The 21,453-nt window shown below is 49.3% G+C and overlaps 1 protein-coding gene across 1 annotated transcript in view; it reads left to right on the top strand.

The window, feature by feature from the left end:
- The window catches only part of LOC115124237 (intermembrane lipid transfer protein VPS13C-like), a 4,388-nt gene extending 1,217 nt beyond the window's left edge, over positions 1–3,171 (top strand). The window contains exons 2-3 of the mRNA XM_065016452.1: positions 737–1,034; positions 2,905–3,171. Coding sequence (XP_064872524.1) covers positions 737–1,034; positions 2,905–3,171 — 565 coding nt within the window. The remainder of the gene's footprint in view (positions 1–736; positions 1,035–2,904) is intronic.
- The last annotated feature ends 18,282 nt before the right edge of the window (positions 3,172–21,453 follow it).

Genomic DNA, 21,453 nt, shown 5'->3' on the forward strand with positions numbered 1-21,453 from the left:
TCCTCTTCACTGTTGACGTTGAGACTGTACAGAGGAACCATGCCTAGAAGGCCAGCATCTTGGAGTCGCCTCTTCTCTGTTGACGTTGAGACCGGTGTTTTGCGGGTACTATTTAATGAAGTTGCCAGTTGAGGACTTGTGATGCGTCTGTTTCTCAAACGTGACACTCTAATGTACTTCTCCTCTTGCTCAGTTGTGCACCGGGGCTTCCCACTTCTCTTTCTATTCTGGCTAGAGACAGTTTGCGCTGTTCTGTGAAGGGAGAAGTACACAGCGTTGTACGAGATATCTAAAAAGGGTCCTAAAATTCTAAATCAAATAGTTAAATGATCCATAGTTTGAACCATCTTAAAACAATTCCATATGTTAGCTTAGCGATTCTCAACCGCTTAGACTTACAGGGGTTAAAAAATGTTCTAGAACTTTAAACAAATGTTCTAGAACTTTAAACAAATGTTCTAGAACTTTAAACAAATGTTCTGAGACTTTAAACAAATGTTCTAGAACTTTAAACAAATGTTCTAGAACTTTAAACAAATGTTCTAGAACTTTAAACAAATGTTCTGAGACTTTTGTACAGACTCCCCTGTCCTTACCTTGTTTCATTCCTCTCTTCTCCCTCTATAGATGTCAGCTAGGGTTATGTTCAACTAGATTGTTAGTTATATGTGGTTAAATGTGGTCTCTTCGTTATATGTGGTTATATGTGGCCTCCTCGTCTCTTCTCCCTCTATAGGTGTCAGCTCTTCCTCCAGCCAGCCGGGCGCCTGGAGGGCCAGTACGGCCCGTCGTCTACCTGTATCGCCTGGAAGGAGCAGGTCCACCTGAGCTCTGAAGTGCGGTCCCTTCTCCAGTGTCCGTCGGCAGACAGCAGCTTCCTGCCCCTCCAGGTGACCACCTTGGCCACACCAGATCATCTGTCCTTCATTTCCTCCCAGCGAGAGGACGACTGGGACCCTGCCTACGTCATCCACCTCCACCCAGCTGTGACCCTCCGGAACCTTCTGCCTTACAGCATCAGATATCTACTGGAGGTAGTAACACTGGGAGATAACATGAAGACGGTCACTAGGCTAGACCCAACCCTAGACCCGTACCCCTGCCCTACTAAAAGCATCAGATATCTACTGGAGGTAGTAACACTGAGATAACATGAAGACAGTCACTAGGCCAGGATCCAACCTCAGACTCCGTACCCTGCCTTACAGCTATCTACTGGGAGGTAGTAACACTGAGATAACATGAAGACAGTCACTAGGCTAGGATCTAACCCTAGACCTGTACTCCTGCCTTACAGCCTCAGATATCTACTGAGGCAGTAACACTGAGATAACATGAAGACAGTCACTAGGCTAGGATCTAACCCTAGACCCGTAAATTCTGCCTTACAGCATCAGATATCTACTGGAGGTAGGTCCACTTGTGATAACATGAAGACAGTCACTAGGCTAGGATCTAACACTAGACCTGTACCCTGCCTTACAGCCTCATAGCTATCTACTGGAGGTAGTAACACTGAGATAACATGAAGACGGTCACTAGGCTAGGATCTAACCTAGACCTGTACCCTGCTTACAGCATCAGATATCTACTGAGGTAGTAACACTGAGATAACATGAAGACAGTCACTAGGCTAGGATCTAACCCTAGGCCTGTACCCTGCCTTACAGCATCAGATATCTACTGAGGTAGTAACACTGAGATAACATGAAGACAGTCACTAGGCTAGGATCTAACCCTAGACCTGTACCCTGCCTTACAGCAGATATCTACTGGAGGTAGTAACACTGAGATAACATGAAGACAGTCACTAGGCTAGGATCTAACCCTAGACCTGTACCCTGCCTTACAGCCTCCAGATATCTACTGGAGGTAGTAACACTGAGATAACATGAAGACAGTCACTAGGCTAGGATCTAACCTAGACCTGTACCCTGCCTTACAGCTATCTACTGGAGGTAGTAACACTGAGATAACATGAAGACAGTCACTAGGCTAGGATCTAACCCTAGACCTGTGCCCTGCCTTACAGCATCAGATATCTACTGGAGGTAGTAACACTGAGATAACATGAAGACGGTCACTAGGCTGGGGATCTAAGCCTAGACCTGTACCCTGCCTTACAGCATCAGATATCTACTGGGTAGTAACACTGAGAGAACCTAAAACATGAAGACAGTCACTAGGCTAGGATCTAACCTAAGACCTGTACCCTGCCTTACAGCTATCTACTGGAGGTAGTAACACTGAGATAACATGAAGACAGTCACTAGGCTAGGATCTAACCCTAGACCTGTACCCTGCCTTACAGCATCAGATATCTACTGGAGGTAGTAACGCTGAGATAACATGAAGACAGTCACTAGGCTAGGATCTAACCCTAGACCTGTACCCTGCCTTACAGCATCAGATATCTACTGGAGGTAGTAACGCTGAGATAACATGAAGACAGTCACTAGGCTAGGATCTAACCCTAGACCTGTACCCTGCCTTACAGCTATCTACTGGAGGTAGTAACACTGAGATAACGTGAAGACAGTCACTAGACTAGGATCTAACCTTAGACCTGTACCCTGCCTTACAGCTATCTACTGGAGGTAGTAACACTGAGATAACGTGAAGACAGTCACTAGACTAGGATCTAACCTTAGACCTGTACCCTGCCTTACAGCATCAGATATCTACTGGAGGTAGTAACACTGAGATAACATGAAGACAGTCACTAGACTAGGATCTAACCCTAGACCTGTACCCTGCCTTACAGCATCAGATATCTACTGGAGGTACTAACACTGAGATAACCTAAACATGAAGTTGAGGTACCTCTACAATGCAAAGATACTTTCCTAACAGATACATTTTCATTGCAAAAAACTGTTTCTACCCATTAATCCATCTCTCCAGGGCTCAGCAGAGTTCCATGAGCTCCAGGAGGGCAGCACGGCAGACGTCCTGAACGCCCGTATAGGAGGTGAGATCATGGAGATGGTCCTGGTTAAATACCAGGGTCGGAACTGGTCCGGACGTATCCGTGTCGCCCAGGACATGCAGGAGTTCTTCCCCGTGTGCTTCACCTGCGACTCGGCCGAGAAGCTGAGCGTGGACCTGAGCGCGACGTGGCGCCGCTGCATGGGACGCCTGACGCTGGCTGTGTTCAGCCCGCATTGGTAAATCAATAAGACGTCCAGGGTTCTGCAGTACCGCGCGGAGGACGTCTCCGTCAAACACGCGTCGGACTTCAGGGACGTCGTCCTCTTCTCCTTCAAGAAAAAGAACATCTTCAGCAAGAACAAGGTAGGAAAGTCTGTTTTATTTTATTTAACCTTTATTTAACCTTTATTTAACTTGGAAAGTCAGTTAAGAACATATTCTTATTTACGATGACGGCCTGCCAAAAGGCAAAAGGCCTCCTGCGGGGACGGGGGCCTGGGATTAAAATAAATAAATACAATATAAATATAGGACAGAACACACATCACGACAAGAGAGACAACACTACACTACATACATAGAGACAACACAACACTACATAGAGACAACACTACATAAAGAGAGACAACACTACACTACATAGAGACAACACTACACTACATAGAGACAACACTACACTACATAGAGACAACACTACACTAGATAGAGACAACACTACACTACACTACATAGAGACAACACTACACTACACTACATAGAGACACCACTACACTACATAGAGACAACACTACACTACATAGAGACAACACTACACTACATAGAGACAACACTACACTACATAGAGACAACACTACACTAGATAGAGACAACACTACACTACACTACATAGAGACAACACTACACTACATAGAGACAACACTACACTACATAGAGACAACACTACACTACATAGAGACAACACTACACTACATAGAGACAACACTACACTACATAGAGACAACACTACACTACACTACATAGAGACAACACTACACTACATAGAGACAACACTACACTACATAGAGACAACACTACACTACATAGAGACACCACTACACTACATAGAGACAACACTACACTACATAGAGACAACACTACACTACATAGAGACAACACTACACTACATAGAGACAACACTACACTACATAGAGACAACACTACACTACATAGAGACAACACTACACTACACTACATAGAGACAACACTACACTACATAGAGACAACACTACACTACATAGAGACAACACTACACTACATAGAGACAACACTACACTACATAGAGACAACACTACACTACATAGAGACAACACTACACTACATAGAGACAACACTACACTACACTACATAGAGACAACACTACACTACATAAAGACACCACTACACTACATAGAGACAACACTACACTACATAGAGACAACACAACACTACACTACATAGAGACAACACTACACTACATAGAGACAACACTACACTACATAGAGACAACACTACACTACACTACATAGAGACAACACAACACTACACTACATAGAGACAACACTACACTACATAGAGACAACACTACACTACATAGAGACAACACTACACTACATAGAGACAACACTACACTACATAGAGACAACACTACACTACATAGAGACAACACTACACTACATAGAGACAACACAACACTACATAGAGACACCACTACACTACATAGAGACAACACTACACTACATAAAGACACCACTACACTACATAGAGACAACACTACACTACATAGAGACAACACAACACTACATAGAGACACCACTACACTACATAGAGACAACACTACACTACATAGAGACAACACTACACTACATAGAGACAACACTACACTACATAGAGACAACACAACACTACATAGAGACACACTACACTACATAGAGACAACACTACACTACATAGAGACACCACTACACTACATAGAGACAACACTACACTACATAGAGACACCACTACACTACATAGAGACAACACTACACTACATAGAGACAACACTACACTACATAGAGACAACACTACACTACATAGAGACAACACTACACTACATAGAGACAACACTACACTACATAGATAGAGACAACACTACACTACATAGAGACAACACATAGACAAACACTACACATAGAGACAACACTACACTACATAGAGACAACACTACACTACATAGAGACACCACTACACTACACTACATAGAGACAACACTACACTACATAGAGACAACACTACACTACATAGAGACACCACTACACTACATAGAGACAACACTACACTACATAGAGACAACACTACACTACATAGAGACAACACTACACTACATAGAGACAACACCACATAGAGACAACACTACACTACATAGAGACAACACTACACTACATAGAGACAACACTACACTACATAGAGACACCACTACACTACATAGAGACAACACTACACTACATAGAGACAACACTACACTACATAGAGACAACACTACACTACATAGAGACACCACTACACTACATAGAGACACCACTACACTACATAGAGACAACACTACACTACATAAAGAGAGACCCAAGGCAACACAACATGGTAGCAACACAACATAACAACAACATGGTAGCAACACAAACCAGGGTACAAACATTATTGGGCACAGACAACAGCACAAAGGTCTAAAAGGTAGAGACAACAATACATCACGCAAAGCAGCCATAACTGTCAGTAAGAGTGTCCATGATTGAGTCTTTGAATTAAGAGATGGGGATAAAACTGTCCAGTTCGAATGTTTGTTGCAGCTTGTTCCAGTCGCTAGCTGCAGCGAACTGAAAAGACGAGCGACCCAGGGATGATTTGGGGACCTTTAACAGAATGTGACTGGCAGAAAGGTTGTTGTATGTGGAGGATGAGGGATGCAATAGATCTCTCGGATAGAGAGGCCTAAGAGGGTTTTATAAATAAGCATCAACCAGTGTGTCTTGCAACGGGTTTACAGAGATGACCAGTCTACAGAGGAGTATAGAGTGCAGTGATGTGTCCTATAAGGAGCATTGGTGGCAAATCTGATGGCCGAATGGTAAAGAACATCTAGCCGCTCGAGAGCACCCTTACCTGCCGATCTATAAATTATGTCTCTGTAATCTAGCATGGGTAGGATGGTCATCTGCATCAGGGTTAGTTTGGCAGCTGGGGTGAAAGAGGAGTGATTAGCTTTGGCCAAGTCAATAAAAACAGCAGCACAATATTGCTTAGAATCAAGGGCGATGGTGACATCATTGAGGACCCTTTTAAGGTTGCAGTGACACATCCATAACCTGAGCGGGAAACCAGATTCAACCTTAAAGAAGAAAGCGTCTAAACCATCTGACCCAGCTGTTTTTTTGGGGGGGTCAAATTCAAGGAGCTCCTTTAGCACCTTGGACTCAGTGACCGCCTGCAGGGGGAAAACGTTGTAGCGGGGCAGGGGAAAACGTTGTAGCGGGGCAGGGGGAAAATGTTGTAGCGGGGCAGGGGAAAATGTTGTAGCGGTGCAGGGGGGATAACGTTGTAGCAGGGCAGGGGGAAACGTTTGAAAGGGGGGGATAACGTTGTAGCAGGGCAGGGGGAAACGCTAGGGGGGGAAAAAGCGGGGCAGGGGAAACGTTGTAGCGGGGCAGGGGAAAATGTTATAGCGGGGCAGGGGGAAAATGTTGTAGCGGTGCGGGGGGATAACGTTGTAGGCAGGGCAGGGGGAAACGTTGTAGCGGGCGGGGGATAACGTTGTAGCAGGGCAGGGGGAAACGTTGTAGCAGGGCAGGGGGAAAACGTTGTAGCGGGGGGGGGAAAATGTTGTAGCGGGGCAGGGGGAAAACATTGTAGCGGAAAACATTGGGGGATAACGTTGTAGCAGGGCAGGGGGAAACGCAGCGGTGCGGGGGGATAACGTTGTAGCAGGGCAGGGGGGAAACGTTGTAGCAGGGCAGGGGGATAACGTTGTAGCGGGGCAGGGGGGGAAAACGTTGTAGCAGGGCAGGGGGGGAAAGGGGAAAACGCAGGGCAGGGGGGAAACGTTGTAGCAGGGGGATAACGTTGTAGCAGGGCAGGGGGGAAACGTTGTAGCGGTGCGGGGGATAACGTTGTAGCAGGGCAGGGGGAAACGTTGTAGCGGGCAGGGGGAAAACGTTGTAGCGGGGCAGGGGGAAGCGTTGTAGCGGGCAGGGGGAAACGTTGTAGCGGGGCAGGGGAAACGTTGAAGCAGGGCAGGAGCGGGCAGGGGGAAACGTTGTAGCAGGGCAGGGGAAACGTTAGACGGCGGTAGCGGGGCTGCGTTGGCGGGGGGGAAAACGTTGTAGCAGGGCAGGGGATACGCGGGGGAAAACGTTGTAGCAGGGGAAAACGTTGTAGCGGGGCAGGGGGAAAACGTTGAAGCGGGGGAAAACGCGTTGGAGCAGGGAAAGGGGAAAGCGTTGTAGCAGGGCAGGGGGAAACCGTTGAGCAGCAGGGGGAAAACGTTGTAGCGGGGCAGGATAACGTTGTAGCAGGGGGCAGCGGGCAGGAAAATGTTGTAGCGGGGGAAAACGCTGTAGCGGGGCAGGGGAAAACGTTGTAGAGCGGGGCAGGGGTGTGTGGTGGGGTACCTGTACCAGACAGGGGAGACAGGAGGGAGTGTGGTGGGGGTACCTGTACCAGACAGGGAGACAGGCCAGGAGAGAGGGGTGAGTGTGGTAGGTGTACCTGTACCAGACAGGGGAGTGTAGTGGAGGTACCTGTACCAGACGGGGAGAGAGGAGTGAGTGTGGTGGGGGTACCTGTACCAGACAGGGGGAGTGAGGAGTGAGTGTGGTGGGAAGTACCTGTACCAGACAGACCAGGGAGAGGGTGAGGTGTGGTGGGGGTACCTGTACCAGACAGGGGGAGAGATGAGTGAGTGTGGTGGGGGTACCTGTACCAGACAGGGGGAGACAGACCAGGGGGAGAGGGGTGAGTGTAGTGGAGGTACCTGTACCAGACAGGGAGACAGGAGTAAGTGTGGTGGGGGTACCTGTACCAGACAGGGGAGAGAGGAGTGAGTGTGGTGGGGGTACCTGTACCAGACAGGGGAGACAGGAGTGAGTGTGGTGGGGGTACCTGTACCAGACAGGGGGAGAGAGGAGTGAGTGTGGTGGGGAGTACCTGTACCAGACAGGGGAGACAGGAGTGAGTGTGGTGGGGGTACCTGTACCAGACAGTGGGGGAGACAGGAGTGAGTGTGGTGGGGTACCTGTACCAGACAGGGGAGAGAGGAGTGAGTGTGGTGGAGGTACCTGTACCAGACGGGGAGACAGGAGTGAGTGTGGTGGGGGTACCTAACACCAGACAGGGGAGAGAGGAGTGAGTGTGGTGGAGGTACCTGTACCAGACGGGGGGAGAGAGGGGTGAGTGTGGTGGAGGTACCTGTACCCAGACGGGGGGGAGAGAGGGGTGAGTGTGGTGGAGGGTACCTGTACCAGACAGGGGAGACAGACCAGGGAGAGAGGGGTGGGGGTACCTGTACCAGACAGGGGAGACAGGAGTGAGTGTGGTGGGGTACCTGTACCAGACAGGGGGAGAGAGGGGGAGTGTGGTGGAGGTACCTGTACCAGACAGGGGGAGACAGGAGTGAGTGTGGTGGGGTTCCCTCTACCAGACAGGGGAGAGAGAGGGGAGTGTGGTGGAGGTACCTGTACCAGACAGGAGACAGGAGTGAGTGTGGTGGGGTTCCCTCTACCAGACAGGGGGAGAGGGGGAGTGTGGTGGAGGTACCTGTACCAGACAGGGGGAGACAGACCAGGGAGGAGTGTGGTGGGGTACCTGTACCAGACAGGGGGAGAGGGGTGAGTGTGGTGGGGGTACCTGCACCAGACAGGGGGAGAGAGGGGGTGAGTGTGGTGGGGTACCTGTACCAGACAGGGGAGAGAGGGGGTAGTGTGGTGGGGTACCTGTACCAGACAGGGGAGACAGACCAGGGAGAGGGGGGTAGTGTGGTGGGGTACCTGTGCCAGACAGGGGAGAGAGGGGTGAGTGTGGTGGGGGTACCTGTACCAGACAGGGAGACAGACCAGGGAGAGAGGGGTGAGTGTGGTGGGGTACCTGTACCAGACAGGGAGAGAGATGAGTGAGTGTGGTGGGGGTACCTGTACCAGACAGGGGAGACAGACCAGGGAGAGAGGGGTGAGTGTGGTGGGGGTACCTGTACCAGACAGGGGAGAGAGGGGTGAGTGTGGTGGGGGTACCTGTACCAGACAGGGAGAGAGGGTGAGTGTGGTGGGGGTACCTGTACCAGACAGGGAGAGAGACCAGGGCAGACGGTGAACAGATTGCCAGGTGAACTCCAGGCAGTGGGAGAAGGTGTCAGGCCAATTTATTTGTGGAGGCAGATTTCTTGTAGAAAATGCCAGTGGACGGTCTCTGAACAGCAGGAGGGCTTCAGGGCATCGCTTCAAAGATCCCTGACATTTGTTGGGCCCAAATGCCTTTTACTTCACACCTTAGTGCTAATTAAATTTGTATCTGGTCTGTCCTTTTCAAGCCTGGCAGCTCAGGTCCGGGTTGGGACGGTGTCCTCTGGTCTCTGCTGTTTGTTTTGCTGGAGCTCCTTCCGTATAGCTTGGGAAAATAAAACCTTGGCAGCAGTCATCTCTCCGGTTAATTTTGGTCAAAATTAGGTTGTAGGTTTAGAGTTTTGATCTGTAGCGAAGGTCGTGCTGTAGAAGGTAGCATCCTGCATGTGTCCCTGCCGAAACATCCAAGGTCATCTAACTCCAAATCTATCCTTTTGTAAAAAATAAATTAAAAAAATGTTGAAAAATTTAAGAGCTCACATTAAGCTGTGTCTCTCTCTGAAGGGGGCGTTTCTTTCAGTTCTCTCTCAGAAGGGGGGCGTGTCTTTCAGTTCTCTCTCTGAAGGGGCGTGTCTTTCAGTTCTCTCTCTGAAGGGGTGTGTCTTTCAGTGTCTAACAGTGTTTCTCAAACCTTCCTAGCAGTCCCCAAACTGACCCCAAACTGCTCCCTGAATGTGATACATCCCAGATAAGACAGCATCTTTTAAAGTGTTTTTCCCGCTCTTGGATCAGCTGCTTCTCTCAGTAACACTGGGTGTTGTCTTTCAGTTCTCTCTCTGAAGGGGGCGTGTCTTTCAGTTCTCTCTCTGAAGGGGGCGTGTCTTTCAGTTCTCTCTCTGAAGGGGGCGTGTCTTTCAGTTCTCTCTCTAACAGGGGGATCAGCTGCTTCTCTCAGTAACACTGGGTGTTGTCTTTCAGTTCTCTCTCTGAAGGGGGCGTGTCTTTCAGTCTCTCTGAAGGGGTGTCGTCTTTCAGTTCTCTCTCTGGGGGCGTGTCTTTCAGTTCTCTCTCTGAAGGGGGCGTGTCTAACAGGATCAGTTCTCTCTCTAACACTGGGTGTCGTCTTTCAGTTCTCTCTCTGAAGGGGGCGTGTCTTTCAGTTCTCTCTCTGAAGGGGGCGTGTCTTTCAGTTCTCTCTCTGAAGGGGGCGTGTCTTTCAGTCCTCTCTCTGAAGGGGGCGTGTCTTTCAGTTCTCTCTCTGAAGGGGGCGTGTCTTTCAGTTCTCTCTCTGAAGGGGGTGTCGTCTTTCAGTTCTCTCTCTGAAGGGGGTGTGTCTTTCAGTGTCTAACAGTGTTTCTCAAACCTTCCCTAGCAGTCCCCAAACTGACCCCAAACTGCTCCCTGAATGTGATACATCCCAGATAAGACAGCATCTTTTAAAGTGTTTTCCCGCTCTTGGATCAGCTGCTTCTCTCAGTAACTGAAGGGGTGTTGTCTTTCAGTTCTCTCTCTGAAGTTCTTTCAGTTCTCTCTCTGAAGTGTTTTCAGTTCTCTCAGTCTGAAGGGGCGTGTCTTTCAGTTTCTCTCTCTGAATGTTGTCTTTCAGTTCTCCTCTGATAGGACAGCATCTCTCTGAAAGTGTTTTTCAGTTCTCTCTCTGAAGGGCGTGTCTTTCAGTAACTCTGAAGGGGTTGTCTTTCAGTTCTCTCTCTGAAGGGGCGTGTCTTTCAGTTCTCTCTCTGAAGGGGGCGTGTCTTTCAGTTCTCTCTCTGAAGGGGGCGTGTCTTTCAGTCCAGTCTCTCTGAAGGGGCGTGTCTAACAGGGGATCAGCTGCTTCTCTCAGTAACACTGGGTGTTGTCTTTCTACAGCTGCAGCTCTGTGTGTCCACCAGTTCCTGGTCTGATGGCTTCTCATTGATACGGTGGGGAGTTATGGGTGTGTCAGATGCCCTGCCAACACCATGGACTATCTGGTGAGGAAATGACAACGCACAAAAAAACGGTCACAACTCTGGAATGTAATGTTTTATTTCACATATATAATGCTTTATCCAAGTGACTTACGGTGACATTCAGTGGCCTCATGCAGGACTCAAACCCTCAAACACGCAGGACTCAAACCCTCAAACACGCAGGACTCAAACCCTCAAACACGCAGGACTCAAACCCTCAAACACGCAGGACTCAAACCTCAAACACGCAGGACTCAAACCCTCAAACACGCAGGACTCAAACCTCAAACACGCAGGACTCAAACCCTCAAACACGCAGGACTCAAACCCTCAAACACGCAGGACTCAAACCCTCAAACACGCAGGACTCAAACCCTCAAACACGCAGGACTCAAAAATCACCCCTCAAACACAGACAGTCTGACAGTCAGTCATGTGTTTTAACTGAGACACTACAGCCACAAACAGACGTCTGGGTTTTAACTGAGACACTAACCCTCAGGAGGGGACAGTCTGACAGTCTGAGTCATGTGTTTTAACTGAGACACTACACCCTATGATCTGTGTTTTAACTGAGACACTACAGCCGCGTTGTGAAGGACAGACAGTCTGACAGTCTGAGTCATGTGTTTTAACTGAGACACTACAGCCACGTTGTGAAGGGAGTCTGACAGTCTGAGTCATGTGTTTTAACTGAGACACTACAGCCGCGTTGTGAAGGACAGACAGTAGTCTGAGTCATGTGTTTTAACTGAGACACTACAGCCGCGTTGTGAAGGACAGACAGTCTGACAGTCTGAGTCATGTGTTTTAACTGAGACACTACAGCCACGTTGTGAAGGACAGACAGTCTGACAGTCTGAGTCATGTGTTTTAACTGAGACACTACAGCCGCCTTGTGAAGGACAGACAGTCTGACAGTCTGAGTCATGTGTTTTAACTGAGACACTACAGCCGCGTAGTGAAGGACAGACAGTCTGAGTCATGTGTTTTAACTGAGACACTACAGCCGCGTTGTGAAGGAGGGGACAGTCTGACAGTCTGAGTCATGTGTTTTAACTGAGACACTACAGCCGCGTTGTGAAGGACAGACAGTCTGACAGTCTGAGTCATGTGTTTTAACTGAGACACTACAGCCGCGTAGTGAAGGACAGACAGTCTGAGTCATGTGTTTTAACTGAGACAGCCACGTTGTGAAGGACAGACAGTATGAATCATGTGTTTTAACTGAGACACTACAGCCGCCTTGTGAAGGACAGACAGTCTGACAGTCTGAGTCATGTGTTTTAACTGAGACACTACAGCCACGTTGTGAAACACAGACAGTCTGACAGTCTGAGTCATGTGTTTTAACTGAGACACTACAGCCACGTTGTGAAGGACAGACAGTCTGACAGTCTGAGTCATGTGTTTTAACTGAGACACTACAGCCACGTTGTGAAGGGGACAGTCTGAGTCATGTGTTTTAACTGAGACACTACAGCCACGTTGTGAAGGACAGACAGTATGAGTCATGTGTTTTAACTGAGACACTACAGCCGCCTCGTGAAGGACAGACAGTCTGACAGTCTGAGTCATGTGTTTTAACTGAGACACTACAGCCACGTTGTGAAACACAGACAGTCTGACAGTCTGAGTCATGTGTTTTAACTGAGACACTACAGCCACGTTGTGAAGGACAGACAGTATGAGTCATGTGTTTTAACTGAGACACTACAGCCGCGTTGTGAAGGACAGACAGTATGAGTCATGTGTTTTAACTGGAGACACTACAGCCACATTGTGAAGGACAGACAGTCTGACAGTCTGAGTCATGTGTTTTGTAGGTTGGCGTCAGCATTCAGATGAGTAGTTTCAACCTGACCAAGATGGTGACCATGAGTCCGTTCTTCACGCTGGTCAACAAGTCTTCCTACGAGCTGGAGGTGGGAGAGGTGCAGACAGAGGAGGGCAGCGTCAACGGGAAGTGGCACTACATCTCCTCTACAGAGGTGAGGACCGACCGCGTGTTTGGATTTAGTGTGTGTGTGTGTGTGTGTGTGTGTGTGAATGTAATAATGAACGTATGATGAGCGTGTTCCTCTGTCCGACTGTTGTCTTCCTGTGTCCGACTGTTGTCTTCCCTGTGTCCGTCTGTCCGACTGTTGTCTTCCCTGTGTCCGACTGTTGTCTTCCCTGTGTCCGTCTGTCCGACTGTTGTCTTCCCTGTGTCTGACTGTTGTCTTCCCTGTGTCCGTCTGTCCGACTGTTGTCTTCCCTGTGTCTGACTGTTGTCTTCCCTGTGTCTGGCTGTTGTCTTCCCGGTGTCTGGCTGTTGTCTTCCCTGTGTCCGGCTGTTGTCTTCCCTGTGTCCGGCTGTTGTCTTCCCTGTGTCCGGCTGTTGTCTTCCCTGTGTCCGGCTGTTGTCTTCCCTGTGTCCGGCTGTTGTCTTCCTGTGTCCGGCTGTTGTCTTCCTGTGTCCGGCTGTTGTCTTCCTGTGTCCGGCTGTTGTCTTCCTGTGTCCGGCTGTTGTCTTCCCTGTGTCCGGCTGTTGTCTTCCCTGTGTCCGGCTGTTGTCTTCCCTGTGTCCGGCTGTTGTCTTCCCTGTGTCCGGCTGTTGTCTTCCCTGTGTCCGGCTGTTGTCTTCCCTGTGTCCGGCTGTTTGTCTTCCCTGTGTCCGGCTGTTGTCTTCCCTGTGTCCGGCTGTTGTCTTCCCTGTGTCCGGCTGTTGTCTTCCCTGTGTCCGGCTGTTGTCTTCCCTGTGTCCGGCTGTTGTCTTCCCTGTGTCCGGCTGTTGTCTTCCTGTGTCCGGCTGTTGTCTTCCCTGTGTCTGGCTGTTGTCTTCCCTGTCTGGCTGTTGTCTTCCTGTGTCTGGCTGTTGTCTTCCCTGTGTCTGGCTGTTGTCTTCCCCTGTCTTGGCTGTTGTCTTCCCTGTGTCTGGCTGTTGTCTTCCCATCTGTCTGGCTGTTGTCTTCCTGTGTCTGGCTGTTTGCCTTCCCTGTGTCCGTCTCTGTCTGACTTTGTCTTCCCTGTGTCCGACTGTTGTCTTCCCTGTCCTGACTATTTGCCTTCCCTGTGTCCGGCTGTTGCCTCCCTGTGTCCGACTGGTTGCCTCTAATCGACTGTTGCATTCCCTGTCCGACTGTTGCCTTCCCTGTGCCTTCCCCCGTCGACTGTTGCCTTCCTGAGCCGACTGTTGCCTTCCCTGTGTCCGACTATTTGCCTTCCCTGTGTCCGACTGTTGTCTTCCCGTGTCCGACTGTTGTCTTCCCTGTGTCCGACTGTTGTCTTCCCTGTGTCCTGTTGTCTTCCTGTGTCCGACTGTTGTCTTGCCCATGTGTCCCCCGTGTCCGACTGTTGTCTTCCCGTGTCGACTGTTGCCTTCCCCGTGCCCGACTGTTGTCTTCCCGTGCCCGACTGTTGTCTTCCCGTGTCCGACTGTTGCCTCCCCGTGTCCGACTGTTGCCTCCCCGTGTCCGACTGTTGCCTTCCCCGTGTCCTGTTGCCGTTCCGACTGTTGTCTTCCCGTGTCCGACTGTTGTCTTCCCTGTGTGTCCGACTGTTGTCTTCCCTGTCTGTCCGACTGTTGTCTTCCCTGTGTCCGACTGTTGTCTTCCCTGTGTCCGTCTGTTGTCTTCCCTGTGTCCGACTGTTGTCTTCCCTGTGTCCGTCTGTCTGACTGTTGTCTTCCCCGTGTCCGACTGTTGACTGGTGCCTTCCCGTGTCTGACTGTTGTCTTCCCTGTCCGTCCCGACTGTTGTCTTCCCCGACTGTTGTCTCCCCCGTGTCCGACTGTTGTCTTCCCCTGGCTGTGTCTTCCCCGACTGTTGCCTCCCTGTGTCCGGCTGTTGTCTTCCCTGTGTCCGACTGTTGTCTTCCCCGTTTGTCTTCCTGTTGTCTTCCCTGTGTCCGGCTGTTGTCTCCCCTGTGTCCCGACTGTTGTCTTCCCTGTGTCCGACTGTTGTCTTCCCCTGTGTCGGCTGTCTTCCGGCTGTTGTCTTCCCTGTGTCCGGCTGTTGTCTTCCCTGTGTCCGTCTGTTGTCTTCCTGTGTCCGCTGTTGTCTTCCCTGTGTCCGTCTGTCTGACTGTTGTCTCCCCGGCTGTTGTCCCCGTCTGTCTGCCTGTTGTCTTCCCTGTGTCCGTTGTCTTCCTGGTGCCTTCCCTGTGTCCGACTGTTGTTGTCTGTTTCTTCCTGTGTCCTGCTGTCTGTCCGACTGTTGTCTTCCCTGTGTCTGACTGTTGTCTTCCCTGTGTCCTTCTTCTGTCCGACTGTTGTCTTCCCCGTGTCTGGCTGTTGTCTTCCCGTGTCTGGCTGTTGTCTTCCCTGTGTCTGGCTGTTGTCTTCCCGGTGTCTGGCTGTTGTCTTCCCTGTGTCCGGCTGTTGTCTTCCTGTCCATCTGTCTGACTGTTGTCTTCCCTGTGTCCGACTGTTGTCTTCCTGTCCGTCCTGACTGTTGTCTTCCCTGTGTCCGACTATTTGCCTTCCCGTGCCCGACTGGTGTCTTCCGTGTCCGACTGTTGCTCTCCCGTGTCCGGTCCGACTCCCCGTGTCCGACTGTTGCCTCCCCGTGTCCGACTGTTGCCTCCCCGTGTCCGACTGTTGTTGTCCGACTGTTGTCTTCCCCCCGTGTCTTCCCTGATCCTGTCTTCCCTGTGTCCGACTCCCCGTGTCCGACTGTTTGTCTTACCTGTGTCCGTCTTACCTGTCCGGCTGTTGTTTCTTCCCTGTGTCCCGTCTGTCTTTCCCGTGCCCGACTGTTGTCTTCCCCCCTGTGTCCGTCTGTTGCCTCTTCCGACTGTGTCCGTCTGTTGTCTTCCCTGTCTGCCTCCCTCCGACTGTTGTCTTCCACTGTGTCTTCCTGTGTCTGTCTGCCTGTTGTCTTCCCGTGTCCGTCTGTCTGACTGGTGCCTTCCCCGTGTCCGACTGTTGCCTTCCCGTGTCCGACTGTTGCCTTCCCTGCGGTCCGACTGTTGCCTTCCCCTGTCCGACTGTTGCCTTCCCGTGTCCGACTGTTGCCTTCCCGTGTCCGACTGTTACCTCCCCCGTGTCCGACTGTTGCCTCCCCCGTGTCCGACTGTTGTCTTCCCTGTGACAGTCTGTCCGACTGTTGTCTTCCCCGTGTCCGACTGTTGCCTTCCCCGTGTCCGACTGTCTGACTGACTGGCCTTTGTCTTCCTGTGTTTCCAGTGCCTCCCCCTCTGGCCAGAGTTGATCTAGGGAAGCTGTGTCAGGGTCGTGGGCTCAGACTCCAAGTCCAAGTCCTTCTTCTTCAACAAGCAGGACAACGGCACCCTGTTGGGCATGGATCAGGTCAGTGTCCCTGGAGATACACCACATATCACTGACCTCACTTCCTGTCTGCTGGGCATGGACCAGTCAGCCACATATAACTGACCTCACTTCCTGTCTGCTGGACATGGACCAGTCAGCCACATATCACTGACCTGATTTACTCTCCTTTAACAGGTTCATTCACTGACAACAGAACACATTCTCATTTATTATCATTACCTTTGTTGTCTGTCTGCAATGGCCTTGAAGTATCAGATGCAACTTTCCAATGTTGTTTCTCATCAACTGACCTCTCTTCCTGTCTGTAGTATGGAGGTGTTATCATCAACTGTGACCTCTCTTCCTGTCTGTAGTATGGAGATGTTATCATCAACTGTGACCTCTCTTCCTGTCTGTAGTATGGAGGTGTTGTTATCCACTGTGACCTCTCTTCCTGTCTGTAGTAGTATGGAGGTGTTGTTATCCACTGTGACCTCTCTTCCTGTCTGTAGTAGTATGGAGGTGTTGTTATCCACTGTGACCTCTCTTCCTGTCTGTAGTATGGAGGTGTTGTTATCCACTGTGACCTCTCTTCCTGTCTGTAGTATGGAGATGTTATCATCAACTGTGACCTCTCTTCCTGTCTGTAGTATGGAGGTGTTGTTATCCACTGTGACCTCTCTTCCTGTCTGTAGTAGTATGGAGGTGTTGTTATCCACTGTGACCTCTCTTCCTGTCTGTAGTAGTATGGAGGTGTTGTTATCCACTGTGACCTCTCTTCCTGTCTGTAGTATGGAGGTGTTGTTATCCACTCATGACCTCTCTTCCTGTCTGTAGTATGGAGATGTTATCATCAACGGTGATCTCTCTTCCTGTCTGTTGTAGTATGGAGGTGTTGTTATCCACTGTGACCTCTCTTCCTGTCTGTAGTATGGAGATGTTATCATCAACTGTGACCTCTCTTCCTGTCTGTTGTAGTATGGAGGTGTTGTTATCCACTGTGACCTCTCTTCCTGTCTGTAGTATGGAGGTGTTGTTATCCACTGTGACCTCTCTTCCTGTCTGTAGTATGGAGGTGTTATCATCAACTGTGACCTCTCTTCCTGTCTGTAGTATGGAGGTGTTGTTATTCACTGTGACCTCTCTTCCTGTCTGTAGTATGGAGGTGTTGTTATCCACTGTGACCTCTCTTCCTGTCTGTAGTATGGGGGTGTTGTTATCCACTGTGACCTCTCTTCCTGTCTGTAGTATGGAGATGTTATCATCAACGGTGACCTCTCTTCCTGTCTGTAGTATGGAGGTGTTGTTATCCACTGTGACCTCTCTTCCTGTCTGTAGTATGGAGGTGTTGTTATCCACTGTGACCTCTCTTCCTGTCTGTTGTAGTATGGAGGTGTTGTTATCCACTGTGACCTCTCTTCCTGTCTGTAGTATGGAGGTGTTGTTATCCACTGTGACCTCTCTTCCTGTCTGTAGTATGGAGGTGTTGTTATTCACTGTGACCTCTCTTCCTGTCTGTAGTATGGAGGTGTTGTTATCCACTGTGACCTCTCTTCCTGTCTGTAGTATGGAGGTGTTATTCACTGTGACCTCTCTTCCTGTCTGTATGGAGGTGTGATCGTCGACGTGAACATCTCAGACAACTCTACTGTGATCAGCTTCACTGACTATTATGATGGAGCTGCTCCAGCTCTCATAGTCAACCACACACCCCTGGGTTACCATCTCCTACAGACAGAGTTAGACTGAACCTTAACCCCTAACCCTAACCTAGTCAACCACACACACCCTGGGTTGTCATCTCCTACAGACAGAGGTTAGACTGAACCTTAAGCCCTACTGTGATAACCCTAACATAGTCAACCACACACCCTTTACCATCTCCTACAGACAGATAGTCAACCTTAACCACAACCCTAACATAGTCACCATCACCTACAGACAGAGGTTAGACTGAACCTTAACCCTAACCCTAACCTAGTCAACCACACACCCTGGTTGTCATCTCCTACAGACAGAGGTTAGACTGAACCTTAACCCCTAACCCTACCCTAGGCAACCACACACCCTGGGTTACCATCTCCTACAGACAGAGTTAGACTGAACCTTAACCCTAACCCCCTAACATAGTCACCATCACCTACAGACAGAGGTTAGACTGAACCTTAACCCCTAACCTAACATAGTCAACCACACCCTGGGTTACCATCTCCTACAGACAGAGGTTAGACTGAACCTTAACCCTAACCCTACCCTGGGCAACCACACACCCTGGGTTACCATCTCCTACAGACAGAGGTTAGACTGAACCTTAACCCTAACCTAACATAGTCACCATCACCTACAGACAGAGTTAGACTGAACCTTAACCCTAACCTAACATAGTCAACCACACACCCTGAGGTTACCATCTCCTACAGACAGAGGATTAGACTGAACCTTAACCCTAACCCTACCCTGGGCAACCACACCCTGGGTTACCATCTCCTACAGACAGAGGTTAGACTGAACCTTAACCCCTAACCCTAACCCCGTAACCCATATTTCTAACCATAACGTAACCCTGGCCCTAAGCGTAACCCATATTCCTAACCCATATTCTAACTGTAACCATATCCCTAACCCACATTCCTAACGCAACCCATATCCCACTTATATCCCTAGCCCATATCCTAGCCCATATCCCAGATATCCTAGACCGTAACCCTCCCTAACCCATAACCTAACCGTAACCCATATCCTAACCCATATCCTAACCCATATCCCTAACCCATATCCTAAACGTAGCCCATATTCTAACTTGTAACCAACCCAACCCATATCCTAACCCATATCCCTAGCCCATAAGCGTGACCTACCCCATTCCCAACCCCTATCCCTAACGTAACCCATATCTAACCATAACCCTAGCCCTTATCCCTAGCCCATATCCCTATCCCTGGCATCCTAACCCATATCCATAACCCATATCCATATCTAACCCATATCCCTAACCCATGTCCCTAACCCATATCCTAGCCCATATCCTAACCCATATCCCTAGCCCATATCCCTAACCCATATCCCTAACCCATATCCCTAACCCATATCCTAGCCCATATCCTAGCCCATATCCTAACCGTATCCCTAACCCATATCCCTAACCCATATCCCTAACCCGTAACCCATATCCCTAACCATAACCCATATCCCTAACCCATATCCTAACCCCATATCCTAGCCCATCCACTAGCCCTTATCCCTAGCCCATATCCCTAACCCATATCCCTAACCCATATCCTAACCCATATCCTAACCCATATCCCGTAACAGCTATCTTAACCCATATCCCTAACCGTAACCCATATCCCTGGCCCATATCCCTCTATTATATCCTAATCCATCCCTAACTCATATCCTAACCCATCCTAACCCATATGTCTGGCCCATATCCTAGGCATATCCTAACCCATATCCTAACTTATAACCCTAACCCATATCCTAACCGTAACCCATATCCTAACCCATATCCCTAACCCATATCCTAACCCATATCCACTAGCCCAACTAACCCATAACCGTAACCCATAGCCCTAAGCCCCATATTCCTAACCCATATTCCTAGCCGTAACCATATCCTAACCCATTCCTAAAAACGTAACCCTTATCCCTAACCCATATCCTAACCATATCCCTAGCCCCATATCCCTAGACATATCCCTAGCCCGTAACCCCTATCCTAACCCATATCCTAACCGTAACCCATATCCTAACCCATATCCTAACCCATATCCCTAACCCATATCCTAAACGTATTATGTCCTAACATGACATGGCCCTAACCCATATCCTAACTCATATCCTAAGCCGCATCCTAACCATCCTATTATATCCTAGCCCATATCCCTAACCCATATCCTAACAAGTAACCTAGCCATATCTAACAGTAACCCATATCCTAACCCATATCCCTAACCCATATTCCTAACCCATATCCTAACCGTAACCCATATCCTAACCCATATCCCTAACCCATGTCCTAGCCCTTATCCCCTTCAGCCTTGTATCACTAACCCCTTATCCCTAACCCATATCCTAACCCCATATCCCTAGCCCATATCCCTAACTTGCATCCTGGCCCTAACCCATATCCTAATCCATATCACTACTTATATCCCTATTATCTTTAACCCATATCCTAACCTATGGCCCTAACCCATATCCTAACCCATATCCCTAACCCATATTCCCTAACCCCATAACCCCTAACCGTAACCCATATCCCTAACCCATATCCTAACCCTAACCCATATCCCTAACCCATATCCTAACCGTGAACCCATATCCTAACCCATATCCTAACTCATACTCCCATATCCCTAACCCATATCCTAACCCATATCCTAACCCATATCCCCTAACCGTAACCCTAACCCATATCCTAACCGTAACCCATATCCTAACCCATATCCTAACCCATATCATAACCCATATCCCTAACCCTGGCCCTAACCTCATATCCCTAACCAGTAACCCATATCCTAACCCATATCCCTAACCCATATTCTCAACCCATATCCCTAACCGTAACCCATATCCCTAACCCATATCCTAACCCTATATCCCTAGCCCATATCACTCAACCCTATATCACTAACCCATCCTAACCCATATCCCTAACCCGTATCCTAACCCATATCCTAACTTCTTAACCCCACATATCCTAACCCATATCCCTAACCCATATCACTAACCCATGTCCCTAACCGTAACCCATATTCCTAACCCATATCTCTAACCCATATCCTAACCATAACCCATATCCCTAACCCATATCCTAACCATAACCCATATCCTAACCCTGGCCCATAACCCATATCCTAACCCATAGCCTAACCCATAGCCCTAACCCATATCCCTAACCCTAACCCATATCCACTAACCCATATCCTAACATATCCCATATACCCATATCCTAACCCTGGCTAACCCATATCCTAACCCATATCCCTAACCC

The sequence above is a fragment of the Oncorhynchus nerka genome, unplaced genomic scaffold (genome assembly GCF_034236695.1).
Source record: "Oncorhynchus nerka isolate Pitt River unplaced genomic scaffold, Oner_Uvic_2.0 unplaced_scaffold_979, whole genome shotgun sequence".
NCBI classification, from domain to species: domain Eukaryota; kingdom Metazoa; phylum Chordata; class Actinopteri; order Salmoniformes; family Salmonidae; genus Oncorhynchus; species Oncorhynchus nerka.